Source organism: Cnephaeus nilssonii (genome assembly GCF_951640355.1).
Source record: "Cnephaeus nilssonii genome assembly, chromosome: 5".
Lineage (NCBI taxonomy): Eukaryota > Metazoa > Chordata > Mammalia > Chiroptera > Vespertilionidae > Cnephaeus > Cnephaeus nilssonii.
The window spans coordinates 2,392,665-2,411,137 of record NC_137076.1 but is presented as its reverse complement, the minus strand read 5'-3'; the positions used below and the strand labels follow the sequence as shown (position 1 = coordinate 2,411,137).

The following is an 18,473-nucleotide window of genomic DNA, read 5'->3' as shown; positions in this document are numbered from 1 at the left end:
AGGAGAGGGGGCAGAGAGGAGAGGGGGCGGAGAGGAGAGGGGGCGGAGAGGAGAGGGGACAGGGAGGAGAGGGGGCGGAGAGGAGAGGGGGCGGAGAGGAGAGGGGGCGGAGAGGAGAGGGGACAGGGAGGAGAGGGGGCGGAGAGGAGAGGGGGCGGAGAGGAGAGGGGGCGGAGAGGAGAGGGGGCGGAGAGGAGAGGGGACAGGGAGGAGAGGGGGCGGAGAGGAGAGGGGACAGGGAGGAGAGGGGGCAGAGAGGAGAGGGGACAGGGAGGAGAGGGGGCAGAGAGGAGAGGGGACAGGGAGGAGAGGGGGCAGAGAGGAGAGGGGGCGGAGAGGAGAGGGGGCGGAGAGGAGAGGGGGCGGAGAGGAGAGGGGACAGGGAGGAGAGGGGGCGGAGAGGAGAGGGGGCGGAGAGGAGAGGGGACAGGGAGGAGAGGGGGCGGAGAGGAGAGGGGACAGGGAGGAGAGGGGGCAGAGAGGAGAGGGGACAGGGAGGAGAGGGGGCAGAGAGGAGAGGGGGCGGAGAGGAGAGGGGGCAGAGAGGAGAGGGGGCGGAGAGGAGAGGGGGCGGAGAGGAGAGGGGGCGGAGAGGAGAGGGGACAGGGAGGAGAGGGGGCAGAGAGGAGAGGGGACAGGGAGGAGAGGGGGCAGAGAGGAGAGGGGGCGGAGAGGAGAGGGGGCAGAGAGGAGAGGGGGCGGAGAGCAGGGGGGGCAGAGAGGAGAGGGGGGCAGAGTGAGATGCCTGGAGTTGGGAATAAAGTAGGGACTTTGATGCCAGAGGTCCCAGTGGGTCTGAATCACGGTTGGTCCGGTGCAGAAGGTGAAGTCAGGGCAACGCTTCCCCAGGAGAGGGGAGCCTGGGGCCCCGGGACTGGCACAGTCTCGTGGGCACAGCACAGACGTGGCAGCTGAGCTGGCGGGAAAGACGTGGAACTGAGGGGAAGCACTGGGGGGTCATCCCAGTCTACGGCCGGGTGGACAGAATGTCTGTCCCCTTAAAGGCATGTTGAAACCCAGTCCCAAGGTGGTGGCCAGCAGGTGGCTGCTGGGAGGGAGGGGGTGCTGAGGTGAGCCTGAGGGGTTCCTGCCTGAGAAGGGTAAGGGGGGCACAGTGGGAGGAGGCATCCCCCCGGACTTCCTGTCTCCAGGACAGAGAAAAACTGCTTTAAGCCACACAGTTTATGGTGTTGCCTTACCACCAAGCTGAGACTCTGATGAATTAACAAGGAATGAATAGCATGGGCACCTTCCAATGGGCAGGGAGGCCTCAGGGCAGCAAGGAGAACGTGTGAGCACCCACAGCGAGCCCCTCCCCTAGACAAGACGGTAGCCCAGCTGCTTGAGTTAGTCACGCAGGCACACGCAGGCACACGCACTGCCTGACCTTTGCTGTGGTCCAGCGTGATGGTCTGCTCCATCTCGGCGTAGCTGTGGCTGGCGCGCTCCAGGAGCGGCTCCGTGTTGGTCTGCAGGAGATGCACAATGTCCATGCGGTTGATCTTGGTGAGGCACTCGATGAGACTGGTGTCTGGGACAGGAAAGAAAAGCATGTATCGCATGTGAGCATGCTCTTTTAAAAACCACCTTCATTTAGCTGCCTTACTAAAATGTTGGTGTTTGTACGGGAAACAGCAAGCCCAAATAAAGTTATTTGTAAAAATAAGCAAAAAGACAAACAGCAGATAAGCAGAAAAAGTGTGAGCCGGCCCTCACAGAACTGCCAGGTAACGGACAGAACCCCGTCAATTCTGAACTTACGATAAAACCAAAGACTTTTTCAGTGTAAGCACGTCCCACCTATGGCCTGGGATATGCTCAGCACAAGAAAAGTGTCTGCTGGCTCTCTGAGAGTCAAGTCCACCCGAGGGAACCGGTTCCCTCTCTTTTTATTGGTGAAATCCTGCAAAGGCACCCGATGGTGAGAGGGGGAGGGGCACGGAGACGGGGGTGAATGAGGGGACTCTGGCTGGAGCTCTGGAGACGCTCCGGGAAGCGGCCCCTGAGACAAGGGGGGTGGGAAATGTATGTGATCGCCGAGGTCAGATGGCCACACACAGCACCGGGAGAGTATCTGCTTCACCCCCACCCACGTGACTTACTTAGCAGTACAGGAGGGAGGAGCAGGAGGTACAGTCACTACCAATAAAACATGAGCATTAACACAACTGTTAATGTTTAGATGTTTAGAAAATGCAGGACTTTAATAACATTCCTGCCCGGCCGGTGTTGCTCAGTGGTTGAGCATCGACCTATGAACCAGGAGGTCACGATTCGATTCCTGGTCAGGGCACATGCCTGGGTTGTGAGGTCGATCCCCAGTGTGGGGTGTGCAGGAGGCAGCCGGTCCATGATTCTCTCTCATCACTGATGTTTCTCTCTCTCTCTCTCTCTATTGCCTTTCTCTCTGCAATCAATAGAGTATATTTTAACAAATAATATCCCTGCTAGCAGCCTGGGCTGCCGCCCTCTCCCCCAACAGCCCCCTCCGCCCCCCGCCCGGTGGTGCTGGCCACAGGAACCCAGCCAGGGGTCTTAGGAGATTTCAGAAACGTTGCGCATGTTCTTGTGGGTGGCAGCCGTACTCAGCACCTATCATGTGACCCGATTGAAGGGCAGGAAGGCATGTGTGGGACATGACCTGCTGCACCCCCAGCCTGTCCTGCCCGAGCCCACCTACCGGTGGCGAGCTTCCCGTCCCGCTCCAGCCAATACTTCAGCAGCGCGTGACTCTGGTCCTGCAGGGAGTTGGGGTTCTCCACCCGGATCTGGTGGATCTGCTCCTCGGAGAAGTCCAGCTCTCTGGCCAATTCTGGAAGAGATGCTGCCGTCTGTGAGCGGGAGCCTCAGAGCTGGCGCCCCTACGCCCGCCGGGTTCTGGGCAGGGGGCGCTCTCCATACTGCCCGTGACGGGAACACTGTCCCCACGCAGGAGCATGAGGCACACACACCTTTGTTCTTCTAACGCTAGTTATAGACTTTCCTTAAAGCTGCATCTAGAATTGTTCACCGTCCTGGTGGAAATAGTAGGTTGAGGCTATGGTGATAAAATAAGTGTAATGTGGTCCCGGTTAATTCCAAAATGCAGATGAGACCATTAGTACCGACTCCTACTCTTAACCAACACAATGGGCAATAAACCACTGAAACAGGAGACATGGACCATTTCTCGCCCTTGTCATCATTTGGTGACAGACATAATTCCTGTCCTCAGCATTTCACTTGGGTAAACCCTGGTTGTGGCCGTATGACGGTGGCTGAATAAATTCCTTTCTCTGATTTGATGTCGTGTAAGTAACGGTCTAGGAAGACTTGCCCTGGTCTATACTGACCTTCTGCGTGGATGCCTGTGCTCTGTGGGGTGTGCATGTGCAAATGAGAGGTCTGCTTGAAAAGGCAATGTGCCAATATCTTTCAGAATTAAAAATGTAGCCCAGCTGATTGGGCATTGACCTATGAACCAGCAGATCATGGTTTAATTCCCGGTCAGGGCACATGCCTGGGTTGCAGGCTGGATCCGCGGGGCGGGGGGGCGGGAGACACGTGCAAGAGGCAGCCCATCAATGATTCTGTCTCATCATTGACATTTCTATCTCTCCCTTCCTCTCTGAAATCAGTGGAAATATATTCATACATACACACACACACACACACACACACACACACACACACACACCCTTTACCCAACAATTCCGCTCCCAGCATGTGCCCTCCAGCTATGCTCACAAAAATATCCCAGTGCACACATACTGATCGCATTAGCAGGACACAACCACATGCCCAGCAGTGAAGACCACTGGCAGTTACGGCACCTCCACAGCAGAATTAAATGGTCGTTTAAAAGGACGAACTGGACGCTCATTTCTGATGATGGACTATTTATGCGATCTAAGTAAAATTTGCTTCTTTTTAAGTAAGAGGCATACATGTGAGCACTGCATGTTTTCTGAATGCATGAAGATGTCCCAGCAGTGACCTTTGGGGCATGAGGTCAGAGGACCAGATGTAGGTGAGACACTTCTTTACTTTTCATTTTCAGACCACCGTGTAGGGTTGTAGGGCCTTACTTTTCAATATGTCTAATGATATTACATTTAATATGTATGTACATATAAATCTAAGAAACAAAACAGCCCTGGCTGGTGTTGCTCAGTGGTTAGAGTGTCGGCCCATGAACCAAAGGGTCACAGGTTCGATTCCTGCTCAAGGGCACCTACGTGGGTTGCAGGTTTGATCCCTGGTCCCAGTCTGCTGCTTGCGGGAGGCAATCAACTGTGTCTCCCTCACATCCATGTTTCCCTCCCTCTCTCCCCCCACTCCCTCCCTCTCTCTCCAAAATCAATGGAAAAATATCCTCTGGTGAGGATTAACAACAACAAAAAAAAAAACAAAACAAAAAACAAAAAAAGAAAGAAAAAAGAAGAAGAAAACAAAATAAAGTAATTCTGAATATTACCTACTCAATAAGTCAACCAGGGATATTTGCTGTCCTTCCTTCCTCTGAATTCCTCAATTAAATAAATCTGATCAATTTTTAAAGAAAACGGCTATTCTTCCTGCTTCGAGGCATTTATTGCACATTATTGATTATCTTTGGTATGGGGATTTTGGACTCCTATTCATCACCAAATCTTTAAGAAACTTAAAGACAAACATTAATTTCACACCATTTGTTTCAATCAGGTAGTCACAGGTGATACAAGAGGAAGTCAGACCAAAAAAAGGAAAAGAAATAAAAGAAAGCCAGAGGCTTTAACGTGTCCAGCCCAGGTGAGGTGAGAGGGAACCCTGATTTGTAACTCACATGGAGTTTAGAATTCACTCTTCCTCAGTAAGTTACTGAACATGTATTTTAATTCCTACTCTCAAGCATTCCTGTTTCTCAGAGAGTCCGTGCATCTTAGCCACATGCATCTCAGCATTCATCCAAAGCCAACGGCAGCACCGTTCTCCACGAAGACCCGTGAGAGACAGCGTCTAAAACAAGGAGCCCTGGTAAGTCCCACTTGAAATGGTAGGATGGCAGCCATCTCCCCCAAGTTTAGGAACCCACAGCTCCCACAGGAGTGCTGTGGGGCTGGTCCATTCTCAGAATCTCCCATAGCCTCCTATTGTCCTGAGTCCCGGAGGCGGTGAGAGGCCTGCCCCAGTTCCCAGGACGGGCCCGCGCCCCGTTTCCTAACCTGCAGTGTATTCTCTCACTGCTCCTCCGGGTCTCCCTCCAGGGGAGAAAAGGAGACCTTTCTCATTGTTCATGGCACTTGGCGGAGGCAGCCCTGTCATTCACAACAAGCGGGCTTTGTCGGAAAGTGGGCCGCTCGTGTTACCTGTCCAGCTGAAGCCCAGGTGGTCGGCGATGTAGGCCAGCCGCTCCTCCATCCGCTCCTGTGCATCCTGCTGATCTGCACAAGGTCAAGAACAGAATGGCCATGGCTGTCTGTGCCGGGAGAGGACCCCCGCACTGACTATCCACAGAGCGGAAGTCACTTGTCCAAATAGTTGATGGTTGCACCATCGCGCTATTACCCTTTACATCATGTGAAGTGTGTGTTTGCCTGGTTTCTGGAATGGAATGGGGAGGAAATCTGAGACATCATGGAAACCACGTGCTTCCAATCTCTTCAATCAAGACCAGTCCCTGCACTAAGGCTGTAAGCTGTGATTTCTAGCCATCGTCAGACTCCCCGTTCCAATGACCCGAGAACACTGCCCACCAGAAAACAATCGCCTCCCTTGCCGGTGCCCACAAGCTCATAACTGGGCTGCAGGCACGGCGTGATTGGTCAGGGCCTCCCCTTGCTTCCGGCAGCACAGGTCCCTCCCACCCGAGGGCCACAAGAGACCGAGATCTGGTCTGGCCAGAAACCACACCTGCCTTGGCCTTGGTGACCCTGGGGAGAGCAATGAGGGACATGTTTGCATGTATGTCTTTTGGGCAAAGTTTTTGTCTGCTTACCCTTAAGTAAGCTCTTACATTACCCCCACAAACTATGATGTTCCACTCATGTTTAACCCCATTAACGGTGGGCAGCATTTTAGATCCTGGTGTTGTGACATTCCCTATCACACAAATTTAAGAGTCCTAGTCTTTACTGCAGAGATTCCGGAAGCTCCGGGGCCACTTCTCAGCACCGTCTGTGGTTTCCATGGTTGTAACTCAGAGCCATCGGCCCTCACAGTCACTAAGTCATGCACAGCTGGAGTTTTGTTGTCTGCTGCTTCCAATCATGGCCGCGTCAACGAGTAGCACCGTTTACCTTACGCTGGTTTGTGAAAATGTGACCAGTGGTATCTGAAATCCAACCTTTCTGAATCAAAAACAGATCCACAAAATTGGAATTTCCTATGTGAAATCCTCTTGAGCAAAAGGCATCCTAATAATGACAAAAATTAAGTGTCAATTATTTTCAAGTACAGAAAGGTTAGAAAAGCCACGGATCCGAATAATACAAAACAAACCCGGTACACTTCGGTGCAAGAGCAGGAGTGCTTGGCTGGGGGCTGGGCCCGGCCCTGCAGAGCAACAAAACTCCCGGCTTCGTGCCGCGGCCGGACGAGATGCGGCCGTGGCCCGTGTGGTCACGGTCCCATAGCATTCTCGTGGCTCAATCTTGAGATTGTTTCCACAGACAAGAGCGAACAGAGAAAGCACACAGCACGGAGGGCTCACAAACACAGGAGCCACTGCGGAAAGCTTAAAGAAAATGAGACTCGAGCCACCAAAGGGAACAGACAGATGGCACAGCGACACGGGCTCATGACATGCGGGGCCCAGGGAGCCCCGGAGGGCAATACCTTCAGTGGGGTCATGGCCACTCTCATCGGGGATGCGCTCAATCAGAGTCTCAATGGACTCATCCCAGATGGGCCTGGTGTCAAAGATGTCCTCAGGGCCCGAGCGCTCGGGCTCGGCAGGTGGCAGGCTCTCGATCACCGAGGCGTCCAGGGCACTACTGCTCTCGTCATCCGAGACTGCCTCCCGCTCCCTCTCTGCCTGGCTGAGTCTGTCCACTAGCTTGGACGCCTCATCGCTAATCTCCTCGAAGAATTCTATGGAGTCCCTGTAAAGGTCAAGGAAGCGCTCCCTGCTCTCCCGGGTGGGGCTTGGGGCGCCTCTGCTCTTCACCGGCAGGCGGGAGGCAAACACCTTGGGTCTTGAGGCTGCGGCCTCTGACTCGAGCGGGAACTCCTCTGCCCACTCCCCACTTTCTGCTTCGGCCTCAGCACAGCTTGGCGCTTTTGCTGGACTCTTGGTCTTTGGGTCCAAAGGGCTGGCATCTGACTCAGAGGTGCCCCTGTCATCTGCGGCCCTGCCTGGCGCGTCCTGTCCCTGAGGGGGCCCTGTCTTCTGCAGGGAGGAGTTCAGATGCAAAGGCTGCAGCCCAGCTGCTTGGGGGGGCGCCTTCACGGGGATTTTAGACTTGGGCTTTGTCTCCTGCTCTCTCCTGTCTTCGCCTGGGCTGGGCAGCAGGCTCTCCTCTGCAGGGGCTGAGGCGGGGGTGGCAGGGGGCCCGGGCCTGACCAGGACCTGGGCCTGGCTCTCAGGAGGAGGCACGCTCTCTGCAGCTGCCGTGGGGATCTCAATGACTGACTTCTGCTCCTCTGGGGAGGAGTCAGGAGAGCCACTGTCCTGTCCTAAGAATCCGGACCCAGTGACTGTGGCGACGTCCGTCGGGACCTGGACAGCGGGCGGAGGAGGCGTGGCGCCCCCGGTCACAGGGGTCAGGTCCTCGGCGCCCACAGAGGCAATCGATGTGTCCACGGAGGCTGGGATCCCTGTTGGGGAGCGAAAGTGACCATCCGAAGCCGGGGTTCCCTCTCCCTCCTCACTCAGGTCATCGGGGAACAAGTCAGCCTCATCTGTGTCTTTTGATTCTGAAAGTGCCAGTGACCGAGCCGGTGTCTCCGGCCCTGAGGGCTCGGCGGCAGCCCCGCCGCCTGCCACGTCCTCAGAGATGGTCTCCTCCCTGGACTCCGGCCCAATTTGGAAAAAGTGAAAACCGTCATCCGCGTAGGACCTCTTGGTCATGTCGATGGCGCCGCTCCGGGTCATCTCAAACAACTTGCCCTCCTGAAACAGGAAGGGGTTCTGGTCACCGGTTGGGGTCCCCTCTTCGGTGGGGGTCCGGGCGGGCGTGGTGTCTGGGGTGGTGCCCTGGGACTGCCTTTCTGCCATCAGACCGAACACCTTCTGCTCCTCCTCCTTCACGCGGGCCTCGAAGGCTTCGTCATCCTCGCGGATCTCACTCCAGGAATCGGAGTCCACGTGGCTGGTGGTGATGACGACTGTGCTCACATGCTCGCCGGGGACCGCCGAGGTGCAGGGCCGCGGGGGCCCTACGGACACAGGGGCGCCATCTGACTGCGTCTCCCACGAGGTGCTTTCTTGCGTGGATTCCACCTCCATGCTCTGGCCCTCCAAACTGAACTCTCTGCTTGACACAGCTGCCCGGGAGGAGCTGGCCTCCGCCACACCTCCCGCCGAGGCCGTGACGGCCACAGAAGACACTTCTGCCGCGTGGAAACGTGGGTGTCTCGCCTCCGTCTGGGCTTGGCTTTCTTTGCTGGAGAAAAACGACTGGGGAGGAACGTTTTCATACGGGCTGGTGACCTGAAGGTCACAGATGTCCTCAGTCTCGGCTCGGTCAGAGCCTGGACTGTCCGTGGACAGTGTGTCTGTGGTGATGGCGGCGGCGAGCGTGGGACAGGCCCTGGGGAGCCTCTTGGGAGTGTGGCCGGCTCCTGCGGCCTCTGTTTCTGTGGTGGGAGATGCAGAGACGTCTTCATCTGACCCTTTTCCTTCAGATGCTGGACCCCCAGGCCCAGGGGCCGGAGGTGAAGAGCCTTCGCTGGGGAGCACAGCTCCTGGAGATGCCACTGCAGACACGCGGCGCGCCTCTCCCTCCGAGTCCTTCTCCTCCGGGGCCTGCGGGGCCGATGGCTCCTCCCAGCCAGCCAGCTCCTCGCGGACCTCAGCATGGGGGGCGCCACTGGGACCTGAGGGGCTGGGCGAGGCCAAGCTGCCTGGGCTCCCCGCTTCACACCCAAGGCCCGTGCAGGGTTGGAGTTGGTCAGCATCTCTGTTCAGGCCATCGGAAGCCGGGTCCGGGCCCCCGGGGGGACCCACCTGGCTGCCTGCAGGCAGATGAGAGGTGCACGCTCCTTCCCCTGACTCCCCGGGCCCCTCCGCGTCCTCGCTCACCCTGAACGTGTGCTGCTTGGGGGCCGTGGGCGGGAAGGGCAGTTCCTCGGGGCTGGAGCTGGAGTCCACGCTGGACGGGAGCGGGGACGGCGGCTGCACGTGGATGACCGGCTCCGGGAGCAGGCCCGGCTCAGCACCCGCTCTCGGCAGCCTCAGCTCCGGCTCGCTCTCCGAGGAGGAGGAGGTCGTCCTGCTGCCCGCAGTCACCACCACAGGGACATCACGCCTGTCCTCCGGGCGCTGCCCATGCGGCGGCCCGCCCACGTCAGCCGGACGCTCGGTGTCGGGCTGGGAGGAGGAGGAAGAGCCCTCGGGCTCGGGCTCTCTCCGGTGGCCCCTCTTCTGCTTGGCTTCTAGCTCCAGCTCGTCAAAGGTCTTGATCTTGGCGACCATTTTAAACATCTCCTCCTCAGGCGTGAACCTCTTTCTCTCCCCGTTTTCCACGTCCTCCTCTGCGCATTCATGAATCACAGCTGGCTTGGGGGGGCTTGCGTCTGAGGCCTTGGGGGTGACCTCGTAGCTGATTTCTTCAGAGCTGGGGGTGTCGGGGGACAGGGGGCTCTTCCCTGAGCTCTCCACGAGGGATGTCTGCTCCAGGCTGTCGTCCTCGGCGCTACCGTCGGGGTCGCGGAGCAGCCGGGCCCGCACAGAGGCCCCCTCGGCGAGGAGCTCTGCTCTGGCGACAGCGGCCGGGAGAGGAGAGTGGCCGGGGAAGACGCCGGCCTTCACTTTTGGCTCCACGGGGCTGCCCTCCAGGGAGTCCCGGCACGGGGACTCCCGGAGGGGGCTGGGCTCCAGGGAGTCCGGGGTTTTGTGGGAGGAGTTGTCCTCCAGCACAGGGCTGGCTTCCAGGGAGTCCTGGTGGCTCACCGCCAGGGACTCGTCGGCCCCGGGGCTGAGGACCTCAGTGTCTGGCTGACGGAGGGGCAGCTCCAGGCCTGGGGGGCTGCGGGGGGCTGCCTGGGCCTGGCCGGTCCTCACAGGGGCCTCGGGCAGCGAGGGCTCGGGGCTTGTGGGTCTCTGAGCTTGGAGCTCAGTCCGTGTCTCGTGGGCAGGTGGACCGTGCTCATCGGGCATGTCCTCAGTCGGATGGGCAGGTGCCTTCTTCGCGGGGGACACAGCGCAGCAGCCCAGGTCGCCGCCCCCGGGGGTGGGGTCCGTCTCTCTGGGAAGGTCCGGGGTGGCCTCCTTCACACCCCTGGCTGCGGGCTCAGCCACTCTAGGCTCTCCGGCACCGTCGGGAGTGTCTTTGGTGGAGGACCGTTCTTCCCCCGAATGAATGTCTGGTTCTAAGGGGGTGGTTTCACTGGGCTCCCCAAGTTGCTCCTGGCTCTGCTTTGGTGAGAAAGAAAGGCTCTCTGGGCTGGTCTCAGGGGTCTCGGCCAGGCCCTCGTGCTTGTAGCTCTCCTCTGAGCTGGCCTGGGGGGTCCCCTCCATCAGGCTGCCACACGGGGACCCCACTGCCCCCTCCTGCCGCAGGTTCTCCCAGCTGCCGTCCAGGCGGAAGGCCAGGCCCGGGAGCAGTTCCCCGCTATCCGGCTCCGGCTGGAAGGCCCTGGGGAAGGGGCTGGTGAGCACCTGCTCCGGGACCAGCTGCGCCTCCGCCGGCTCCGGCTCCTCCCGGTGGCAGAACTGCTGGTACCGGGCATTGTCCTCCAGCTCCTGCTTGATCACCTCAGAGAAGTCGGTGGAGGTTCTGCGATCGGGGCTGATCTGGGGGTCCCCATTGCCTCGCTCGTCCAGCTCCTCCCCGAGGGCCTGCCCCACAGGTGGTGGCACCCTGTGGCCAGACACCAGCTCCTTCCCTCCAGTGGCATCTTCTCTCGGCCCCGAGGCACCTGTGGCCACAACTCCCGGGAACCTCTGGCCTGGCTCAGGGGGCGGACTCTCGCTTTTCTGTGTCTCTCCCTGGGCGGGCACCTGCCCCTTTTCTTTCTCTGCCCGAGCCCTGCCCTTTTCCTGCGGCTGCTTTGGTTTGGGGGATTTGTGCTCGAAGAGTCCGGCCTTGTGTTTGGATGGGTCCTGACCTGACTGAAAGGCCTTCATCAACTCCCGGACAGACATGGTCTCCTCGATGCGCTCGGTTCTTGAGGTGGGGGACACGGGGGCTGCCTTTGCTGTTTTCCCAGACGGGGACGCCGAGAGGCGCTTCTCAGCCTTCCCAGGGGCTGGCCCTGCTGGGTGCTTCTCCGTTCTGGCCGCCGGTGACACGGGCAGGCGCTTGTCTGTCCTCCCAGGCGATGCGGGTGGATGTTTATCCGTCCTTCCCGATGGCGACACAGGTGGGTGCCTGTCTGTTCTACCTGAAGGTGACACAGGTGAGCGTTTCCCGTTTTTCCCTGACAAGGATGCAGGGGAGTGTCTGTCGGTTTTTGTTGCGGAAGAGGTGGGTGAGTGTCTGTCGTTTTTCATTGAAGGAGACACGGGCGAGTGTCTGTCGTTTTTCGTTGAAGGAGACACGGGCGAGTGTCTGTCGTTTTTCGTTGAGGGAGACACGGGTGTCTGTCTGTCGGTTTTCGTTGAGGGAGACACGGGCGAGTGTTTGTCTGTTTTACTCGGTGGTGATGTGGGAGGATGCCGGTCAGACTTGGCGGAGGCGGTGAGGGAAGAGTGTCTGTCTGCCTTGGAGGACGGGGGGGCAGGTGCCCGCCTGTCGGACTTCAGAGGGGGCGAGGCGGCTGGTGGCAGCCTGGGGCCGGCCCTCCGGGGCACCTCCTCTCTGCCCTTGACTCTGATGGGCAGCTTGCTTCGACCTTTCTGCTCATCCTCCACCCGCTTCTGAAGGGCCTTCACTTTGTCCTTGATGGAGCCGATGGGCGTCTCTTCCACCAACGGAGACGTGGCCTTCCCCGCGGGCAGCGGCTCCGGAGCTAACTCGGCGTCCTCCTCCACGGACTCCTCCGAACTGCCCTTTCTCAGCCCCGGCTTCCCTGTGCCGGCCTGCGAACCCTCCTCTTTCTGCTTCAGGTTTTCTGTCAGCTTCCTTCGCACTGGCTTCTTCACGCCCGGGCCCGGCCTGTGCTCCTTCTGTGTCCTCGGCGTCCCATCTCGGGGAACACCCTTCCCTTGGCTCCTAGCGTGCCGGTCCCCGGCCACATGGTGCCTTGGCTGCGGGGCCCCTTCGGGAGAGGCCGCGTAGGAGCTCAGGTCCTCAATGAGGTAGTTTACCAGCCCCGTGGCATCCTTCTGTCCCTGAGCTGGGGTCTCCCTCGCTAGTCTAACTTCCACACAGGGGACCTCGGGGACCTCCAGGGGTGCCCTCTGCTTGGCCTCCGCTATCTCCTCGTCACTGACAACTACCCACTCCTCATCCGGCAGCTCCCTCTCCGGCTGGGGCCCCGGCTCACGGCCTTCCCCCTCCGAGCACCCCCCCCTCAGGATCTCGTTCACCTTCTCTAAGTCCTCCTTCACTTTCTCCACGATTTCAAAGGGCTCCCCCGGCTCCTCCTGGGCGGGCCCAGCCGGCTCCTTGTCCCTGAGCGGCCCCGCCCTGTCGGCCGCGTCTGTGGTCAGCAGGGCACTCATCTTCAGCAGGCCCTGCTTCATCTCAGAGACTTCCGAGAGCAGGTCCGGGCTCGCCAGGGCTGGGGCCTCAGTGACCAGCTGGCTTTTCAGGACAGATGTTTCTGTCGACTCTGTCTCATCGTCTTGGGTATGCATGGAAAGCATTGGAAGTAAAATGGAAATCAGACAAGAAATTGGCAAATGTAACCAGGACCAAGGACACAGGGTCTTCCTGGCGTGGTGGGAGGGACAATAAAATGGGCGGGGTGGCGGATCCACGAGGTCTCAGGAGACAAAGCAAAGCAAGGCTAAGGGGAACTGAAAAGGAAGATGAGCAGGAAATAACTTGCTTCACTCCTCACTTGCAGCACACCCACACTTACAACAGCGCTGAAACCAGCCCTCGGCACACGCCGACGGCCTCACAAACCAACACAGAGACGGGCAGGGACAGCACACGGAGGCATCTCAAGATTGTTCAGACGGCACAGATGGATGTGGAAAGAAAAATAAACAGGAGGAAGGAAAGCAGCATCAGGACCTGCAGAGTTCATTTCCTCTGGCAGAAAGCCAGTTGGTAGCAAACTCAGGGTGCGCCTCTGAACGCACGAAGTCTGGAACCGGCTCCGTTGGGCCACACAATGACTCTACCCCGTGTCTCTGAATCCGCTGCAAGCCGGCTTTTCAGCTAAGGAAATGCACACCTAACAGCGAGACACGGTCTGGGGCGCAGAGGCCTGGCCCTCTCCTCGGAGCCGCCTCCTTGTTTAGACACTTACAGGACAGACGAAGGAGGGGGAGAAAGGAAAAGAAAGAAAAACCACAAAAACAACCATGGCGAGGAAACATCTGTGTGAGTCCAAAGTTAAAACGTGATGCATAGCAACCCCAGTCGGAGACACGCACACGGACACGCACAGCTGTGTAAGCCAAGTTATTTCCATGCAAAGCGGAGGCGGGTGAGAGGGGAGGCAGGCAGGAGGTGGTCGGGAAGACAGATAGCTGGACCGACTGTGGGGAAGCTCCGGCACCGCCCACCGCCCAAGCACTTGCTGCTGCTGAGGCTGGTGGGGCCCAGGCAGGGAGCCGCCCAGGGATGGCCCCTCCTCCGCGCCTTCCAGGGACACTATTTTACACCCAGATGCATATTATTTAGTAACCATCTTTAAACTAAAATAAAACCAAACATCAGTCTATATTTGAAAACTTAGAACAGTCACAGCACTGAGGGGGCCGGGGAGGGCATAGGCTTTACAACAACGTGGTAGCTTTTCTTCATCACGACTGAGCCTGATGCTTGGCTTCAATTTTAATCCCAAGTTTGTATCCAAGAAACAAACTGTCCATTTAAATGAACACAGTGGTTCTGAATAGGGAAGTGGGAGAGCAAAATGAAATCTCTTTAAAAAAGGAAATTGCCTGGCTCGCGTGGCTCAGTGGTTGAGCCTCGACCTAAGAACCAAGAGGTCATGGTTCCATTCCTGGTCAGGGCACATTGGGTTGTGGGCTTGGTCCCCAGTGTGGGGCGTGCAGGAGGCAGCCGACCCATGATTCTCTCTTATCATTGATGTTTCTCTCTCTCCCTCTCCCTTGCTCTCTAAAATCAGTAAAAATGAATTTTAAAAACAAAAAATTAATGAAGGCAATATAACCTATCATCTTTTTAATAAATGAAAAGTGCCTTCTCTTGAAAAAATCAGTATTTGTTGAGGAGATAGTCTCTGTGAATATGCATTTATAAAAATATATTAAAATAATTTGTATCAATATAGATTTGCTCAAATATAAGCCAATGAGAACATCCAGAATTTCAAGTCTCCTAGTCCCAAATACTGATTTAACACAGGGTGAGGAGATCGATGAAAAGCAGCTGTCAGTGAGCAGTGAATTGCACTGTGTGCTCAGATGACTGTTTACAAGCCCTCGGACCACTGCTGGGGCCAGATGAGCACATTAACAGGCTCTAGGTTTTCTCCTCTTGGAAACACCACCCAAAATGCAGCCAATCAAAATAAATCTTAAAATGAATGAACATTAAAAAAATAGATTTTCTTCTGAAGCATATGGGGCAGAAAAGCAAAAATAAATAAATAAAACCTAAAAAATTGCCCAGCTAGCATGGCTCAGTGTCAACCTATGAACCAGGAGGTCAGGGTTTGATTCCTGGTCAGGGCACATGCCCGGGTTGTGGACTCCATCTCCAGTGGGGGGTGTGCAGAACCAATCAATGGTCCTCTCTCATCATTGATGTTTCTCTCTCTCCCTCTCCCCTTCCTCACTGAAATCTATAAAAATATATTAAAAAAACTAAAAACTAAAAAATTTAGGTTCTTCTGCATAAGAAGCCCAAAATGCCAGAAACAGGCTGGCGACCTACAAGGCTGGCGTGCTGCAGCTCCAGCGAGGCGCGAGGGCTGGGTGCAGGCCCGGACACCGCTTCTCTCTGCGCTGGTGGTTTGGGGACCCGCACCCTTGTGTGAAAAGAGCTCCGTCATAACACAGCTTTGTGATTAGAAATCCTTTTCCTGGAAAGCTCTCCCAAGAGCGGGAGCCCAGCCCTCCAGCGGGCGTTCGGCGGCTTCACCACAGTGGGGGAGGGGAGCGGGGGTGGGGCAGTGAGCTGTGAGACAGCATCACTTGCGCAGGTGCAGCCACAGAACCGGGAGCTCTCGGGCTCAGTGCTGGCTGACACAGAGGGATGCTGTCGTGTCGGTGGTAAAGGTGAGGTGATGATGGTGCGGTAACAGAGGGACAGACCGGGCCTCCAACAAGCGGGCGCAGCGGGGAGCAGGGTGTCACAGAGAATGGAGGCGAAAGCGGAGGAGCACGGTGCTTCTCCGCTAATTAGGTCACAGTTAGATGTCTCTATCATTTAACTGGCCGAGCTGCTTTTCTAAATGTATGTTAATGATGACTCCGAATATAAAACATAATGAGTACAGTGGTTAGTAACGGCCACTAGCTTGCATGTCTTTAGTCAGCTTTCAAACAAAGTTAAGTTTTTTAAAATCTTACTTTTTTCCGATGTCACATCAACCTGAAAGAAAACACACATAAATTGAGTGGTTATGACAGCGTCTTGTCTCTCCCGTCTCCCTCCCCGTCCCAGCTCTGAGCTCCAAGTCATGATCACACGCGCGGGGACCCCGTGCAGGCAGGGACCCCGTGCAGGCGGGGACCCCGTGCAGGCAGGGACCCGCACTGGGCACAGAGCCTGGGCGGCACTTCCTCATGACAGGTTCCTTGACTCTCATCCCAGCTTTGGAAGAACTAGTCTCTTCCAGATACCGTGGATGGGAAGCCTTTCTCATGTTTTCCAGGGAAGATGGGACCCCGGGTGCGCCTGGGTCAGAAATGCACTTTTACCAGGAAAAGGCCAGAGAGAGGGAAACAGGCAATCAACGTGTCCACTTGGTGGAGCACAAATCGCACGCCAGGTGGCACGTTCCACGGACACAGTGCCCCTGTCACTCATTACAAGCCAGAAGGACAATTCCTGGACAGAATGCACTGACCGCCTGAACAGGTCCTGAGACTAGTCAATAGGAACTGTCCAGCGTGGGAAAGGCTCATCGGAGGGTGGCTAGGTGGCTCCTAACTGCACTGCTCGGCTGGAGGGCGCGCAGCCTCCTCCCACCAGCTCTGGGGCCGCGTCACCAGGCACGGGAAGGATGTGGATGGGAGACGGTGACTGGACAGCCGAGGGAGAAGACCTCAGTCTGTCCACAGGCTCCTGTGTGTCTGCTGACTGGAACCCCCCCCCTGCCCTGCCTGCAGCCAGAGTGTCCATGAAAAAAGCGGAGTGAGGGCTTCTCTGGACCGATAGGCCTTACATGTTCAGCGGGTGGGCACAAGGGCATGTATTACATTTTTCTTCCTATTTTTGCATTTCGAATCCATCAGAATAAATTAAAAATAAAACTAGTACATTTGAAAACACTTACGTGCAATTCCTAACACCTGCACTTGCCTATCTCAGAGACAGGACCCTCACGTGCCTCGGTAAGCAGAAGGCTGCCCCAGTGGCCCCTTTCATTTCTATGGCAACGCTGGGGCGTTTTCAGGTTTCTACAAGGGACACACACACCAGCTTGAACTGCAGGAGCAGGTGTGACTGAAACAGCTACTCCTTCCCGGTCTCTGAGCCGCACTGCCTCCCCTGTGGTGGGAGGCGCAGCCCTGCTTTGCTGGGGCACCGGGGGGAGCCGCCCACAGGCTCGCGCGCACTCCCTGCCCTGGCATTGTCATCATCTGATGGGGGAACTACACGTTCCCTAGTTTTGGTCTCAGTGGCTCTCAAACTTTCTGGCCTTAAGACCCCTTTAACTCTTGCAAATGACCAAGGAGCCTGAGCAGCTTTGGTCAGTGCCTGACTCAGATAAAGGAACATGGGTTACAAAAATGAAGCTGAGGAAATGCTGGGACCCAAGGACACGTGTACCAAGCACACGTCCCGGAGTGTCCGAGCGGGTGGCATCTCAGGTAAGGCGGCCCTGGAAACCACCTGGCAGCTGTGGGGACCTGCCGGTTAGAGGCAAGTAACGGCCCCGGGCTAGCACCACAAGGAGTCTGACCTCTGGGCAGCTGCCAGCAGCTTGGAGAACCACCGAGATAACGGTGCGGTCTTCAGCGGTGGGGGGAGAAATAGGTGTTATGGCAAAGACAGGGCAACGCTGCCCAGGGAAGCGCGCCTGTCCTCACGCTGGCTCAGAGCGGTGGGCGCGCAGCCCGAGAACACAGGTCACGGGCGCTCCGATGGCGTCAGGCAACCACACAGCCCTTAACAAGTGACAGGTCACACAATTACCTCTTCCTCGGGCTCCTGATCCGACTCGGACTCCTTTGCCAGACACCACGCGGGATGGAAAAGAGCAGAGAGTTAGGAGAAAAGGTTAAGACCCCGCCTGGCACGGACAGGCAGCATTTGGTCAGGGCACGCTGACATTTTCTAACCGTTCCCAGGAGATAGGCACCCAGGTTAAAAAGGGCTGATTTAAATGCACACGTTTGGAGACTAAGTCACAAAGGAACCAAAATCACGAAGGTACTCATTTCAGATGCTCGGTCACCGGCAGCCTCAAAGTTGGACATTTAATGGGTTGGAGGGCACACTACTGGCTGGACAGGCTGAGAGCCACAAAGCAGCGTCTGACGAACATCGTCCTGACACACGGGCAGCGTGTCGGAGTTCTAGGGCTATAAACACCAGTAGATTCTGACGCCCAGCTGTCTGGCTCTTTATAGTTTTGTTTTGCGTTACTGCTAAAGGGAAAGCCGCCCTGGACCATCACAGCATCAACACCTGCGTCTGACCTGGGAAATGTGACAGTAAGTAAGTGAGCCCTTGCCGTGACTCAGCTGGTGGGGCGTTGTTCCGTGCACCAAAAGGTTGCAGGTTCCATTCCAGTCAGGGCACATGCCCAGGTTTGCAGGCTCAATCCCCAGTAGGGGGCATGCAGGAGGCAGCCAATAGATATTTCTTTCTCTCCTTGCCTCTCTCTCGAAAAAATCAATAAAAATATTAAAATAAATAAAGTAAATGCTTTCTTCACAGCACACTGAAGGCTCACTGACCTCAGAGCCAGAGCTCATTATCTTCGTAGGAAAATCAGATTTACTTATTTTTATCAAATAAGAAGTTGCAATGCTGCACACGATGCCGTGAGCTTTTCTACGTGACTGATCTCTATTTACAGGAATCATTCGTTATGGAAAACAGACCGGCGGGTAAAAGCAGTATAGGCAGTGCTTATTTTGTGGAGTCCAA

At 56.7% G+C, this 18,473-nt stretch overlaps 1 protein-coding gene across 3 annotated transcripts in view; it reads right to left on the bottom strand.

Moving 5' to 3' along the window:
- Positions 1–732: 732 nt before the first annotated feature.
- Positions 733–18,473, bottom strand: part of ANK2 (ankyrin 2) — a 300,444-nt gene continuing 282,703 nt past the window's right edge. For all 3 annotated transcript variants that reach the window (XM_079771700.1, XM_079771698.1, XM_079771699.1), the window contains 6 exons: positions 17,514–17,546; positions 15,722–15,743; positions 6,796–12,849; positions 5,328–5,402; positions 2,681–2,812; positions 733–1,531 (listed from right to left, as the gene is read on the bottom strand). In XM_079771700.1, the coding sequence (XP_079627826.1) occupies positions 999–1,531; positions 2,681–2,812; positions 5,328–5,402; positions 6,796–12,849; positions 15,722–15,743; positions 17,514–17,546 (6,849 nt within the window). In that variant the 3' untranslated portion in view covers positions 733–998. The remainder of the gene's footprint in view (positions 1,532–2,680; positions 2,813–5,327; positions 5,403–6,795; positions 12,850–15,721; positions 15,744–17,513; positions 17,547–18,473) is intronic.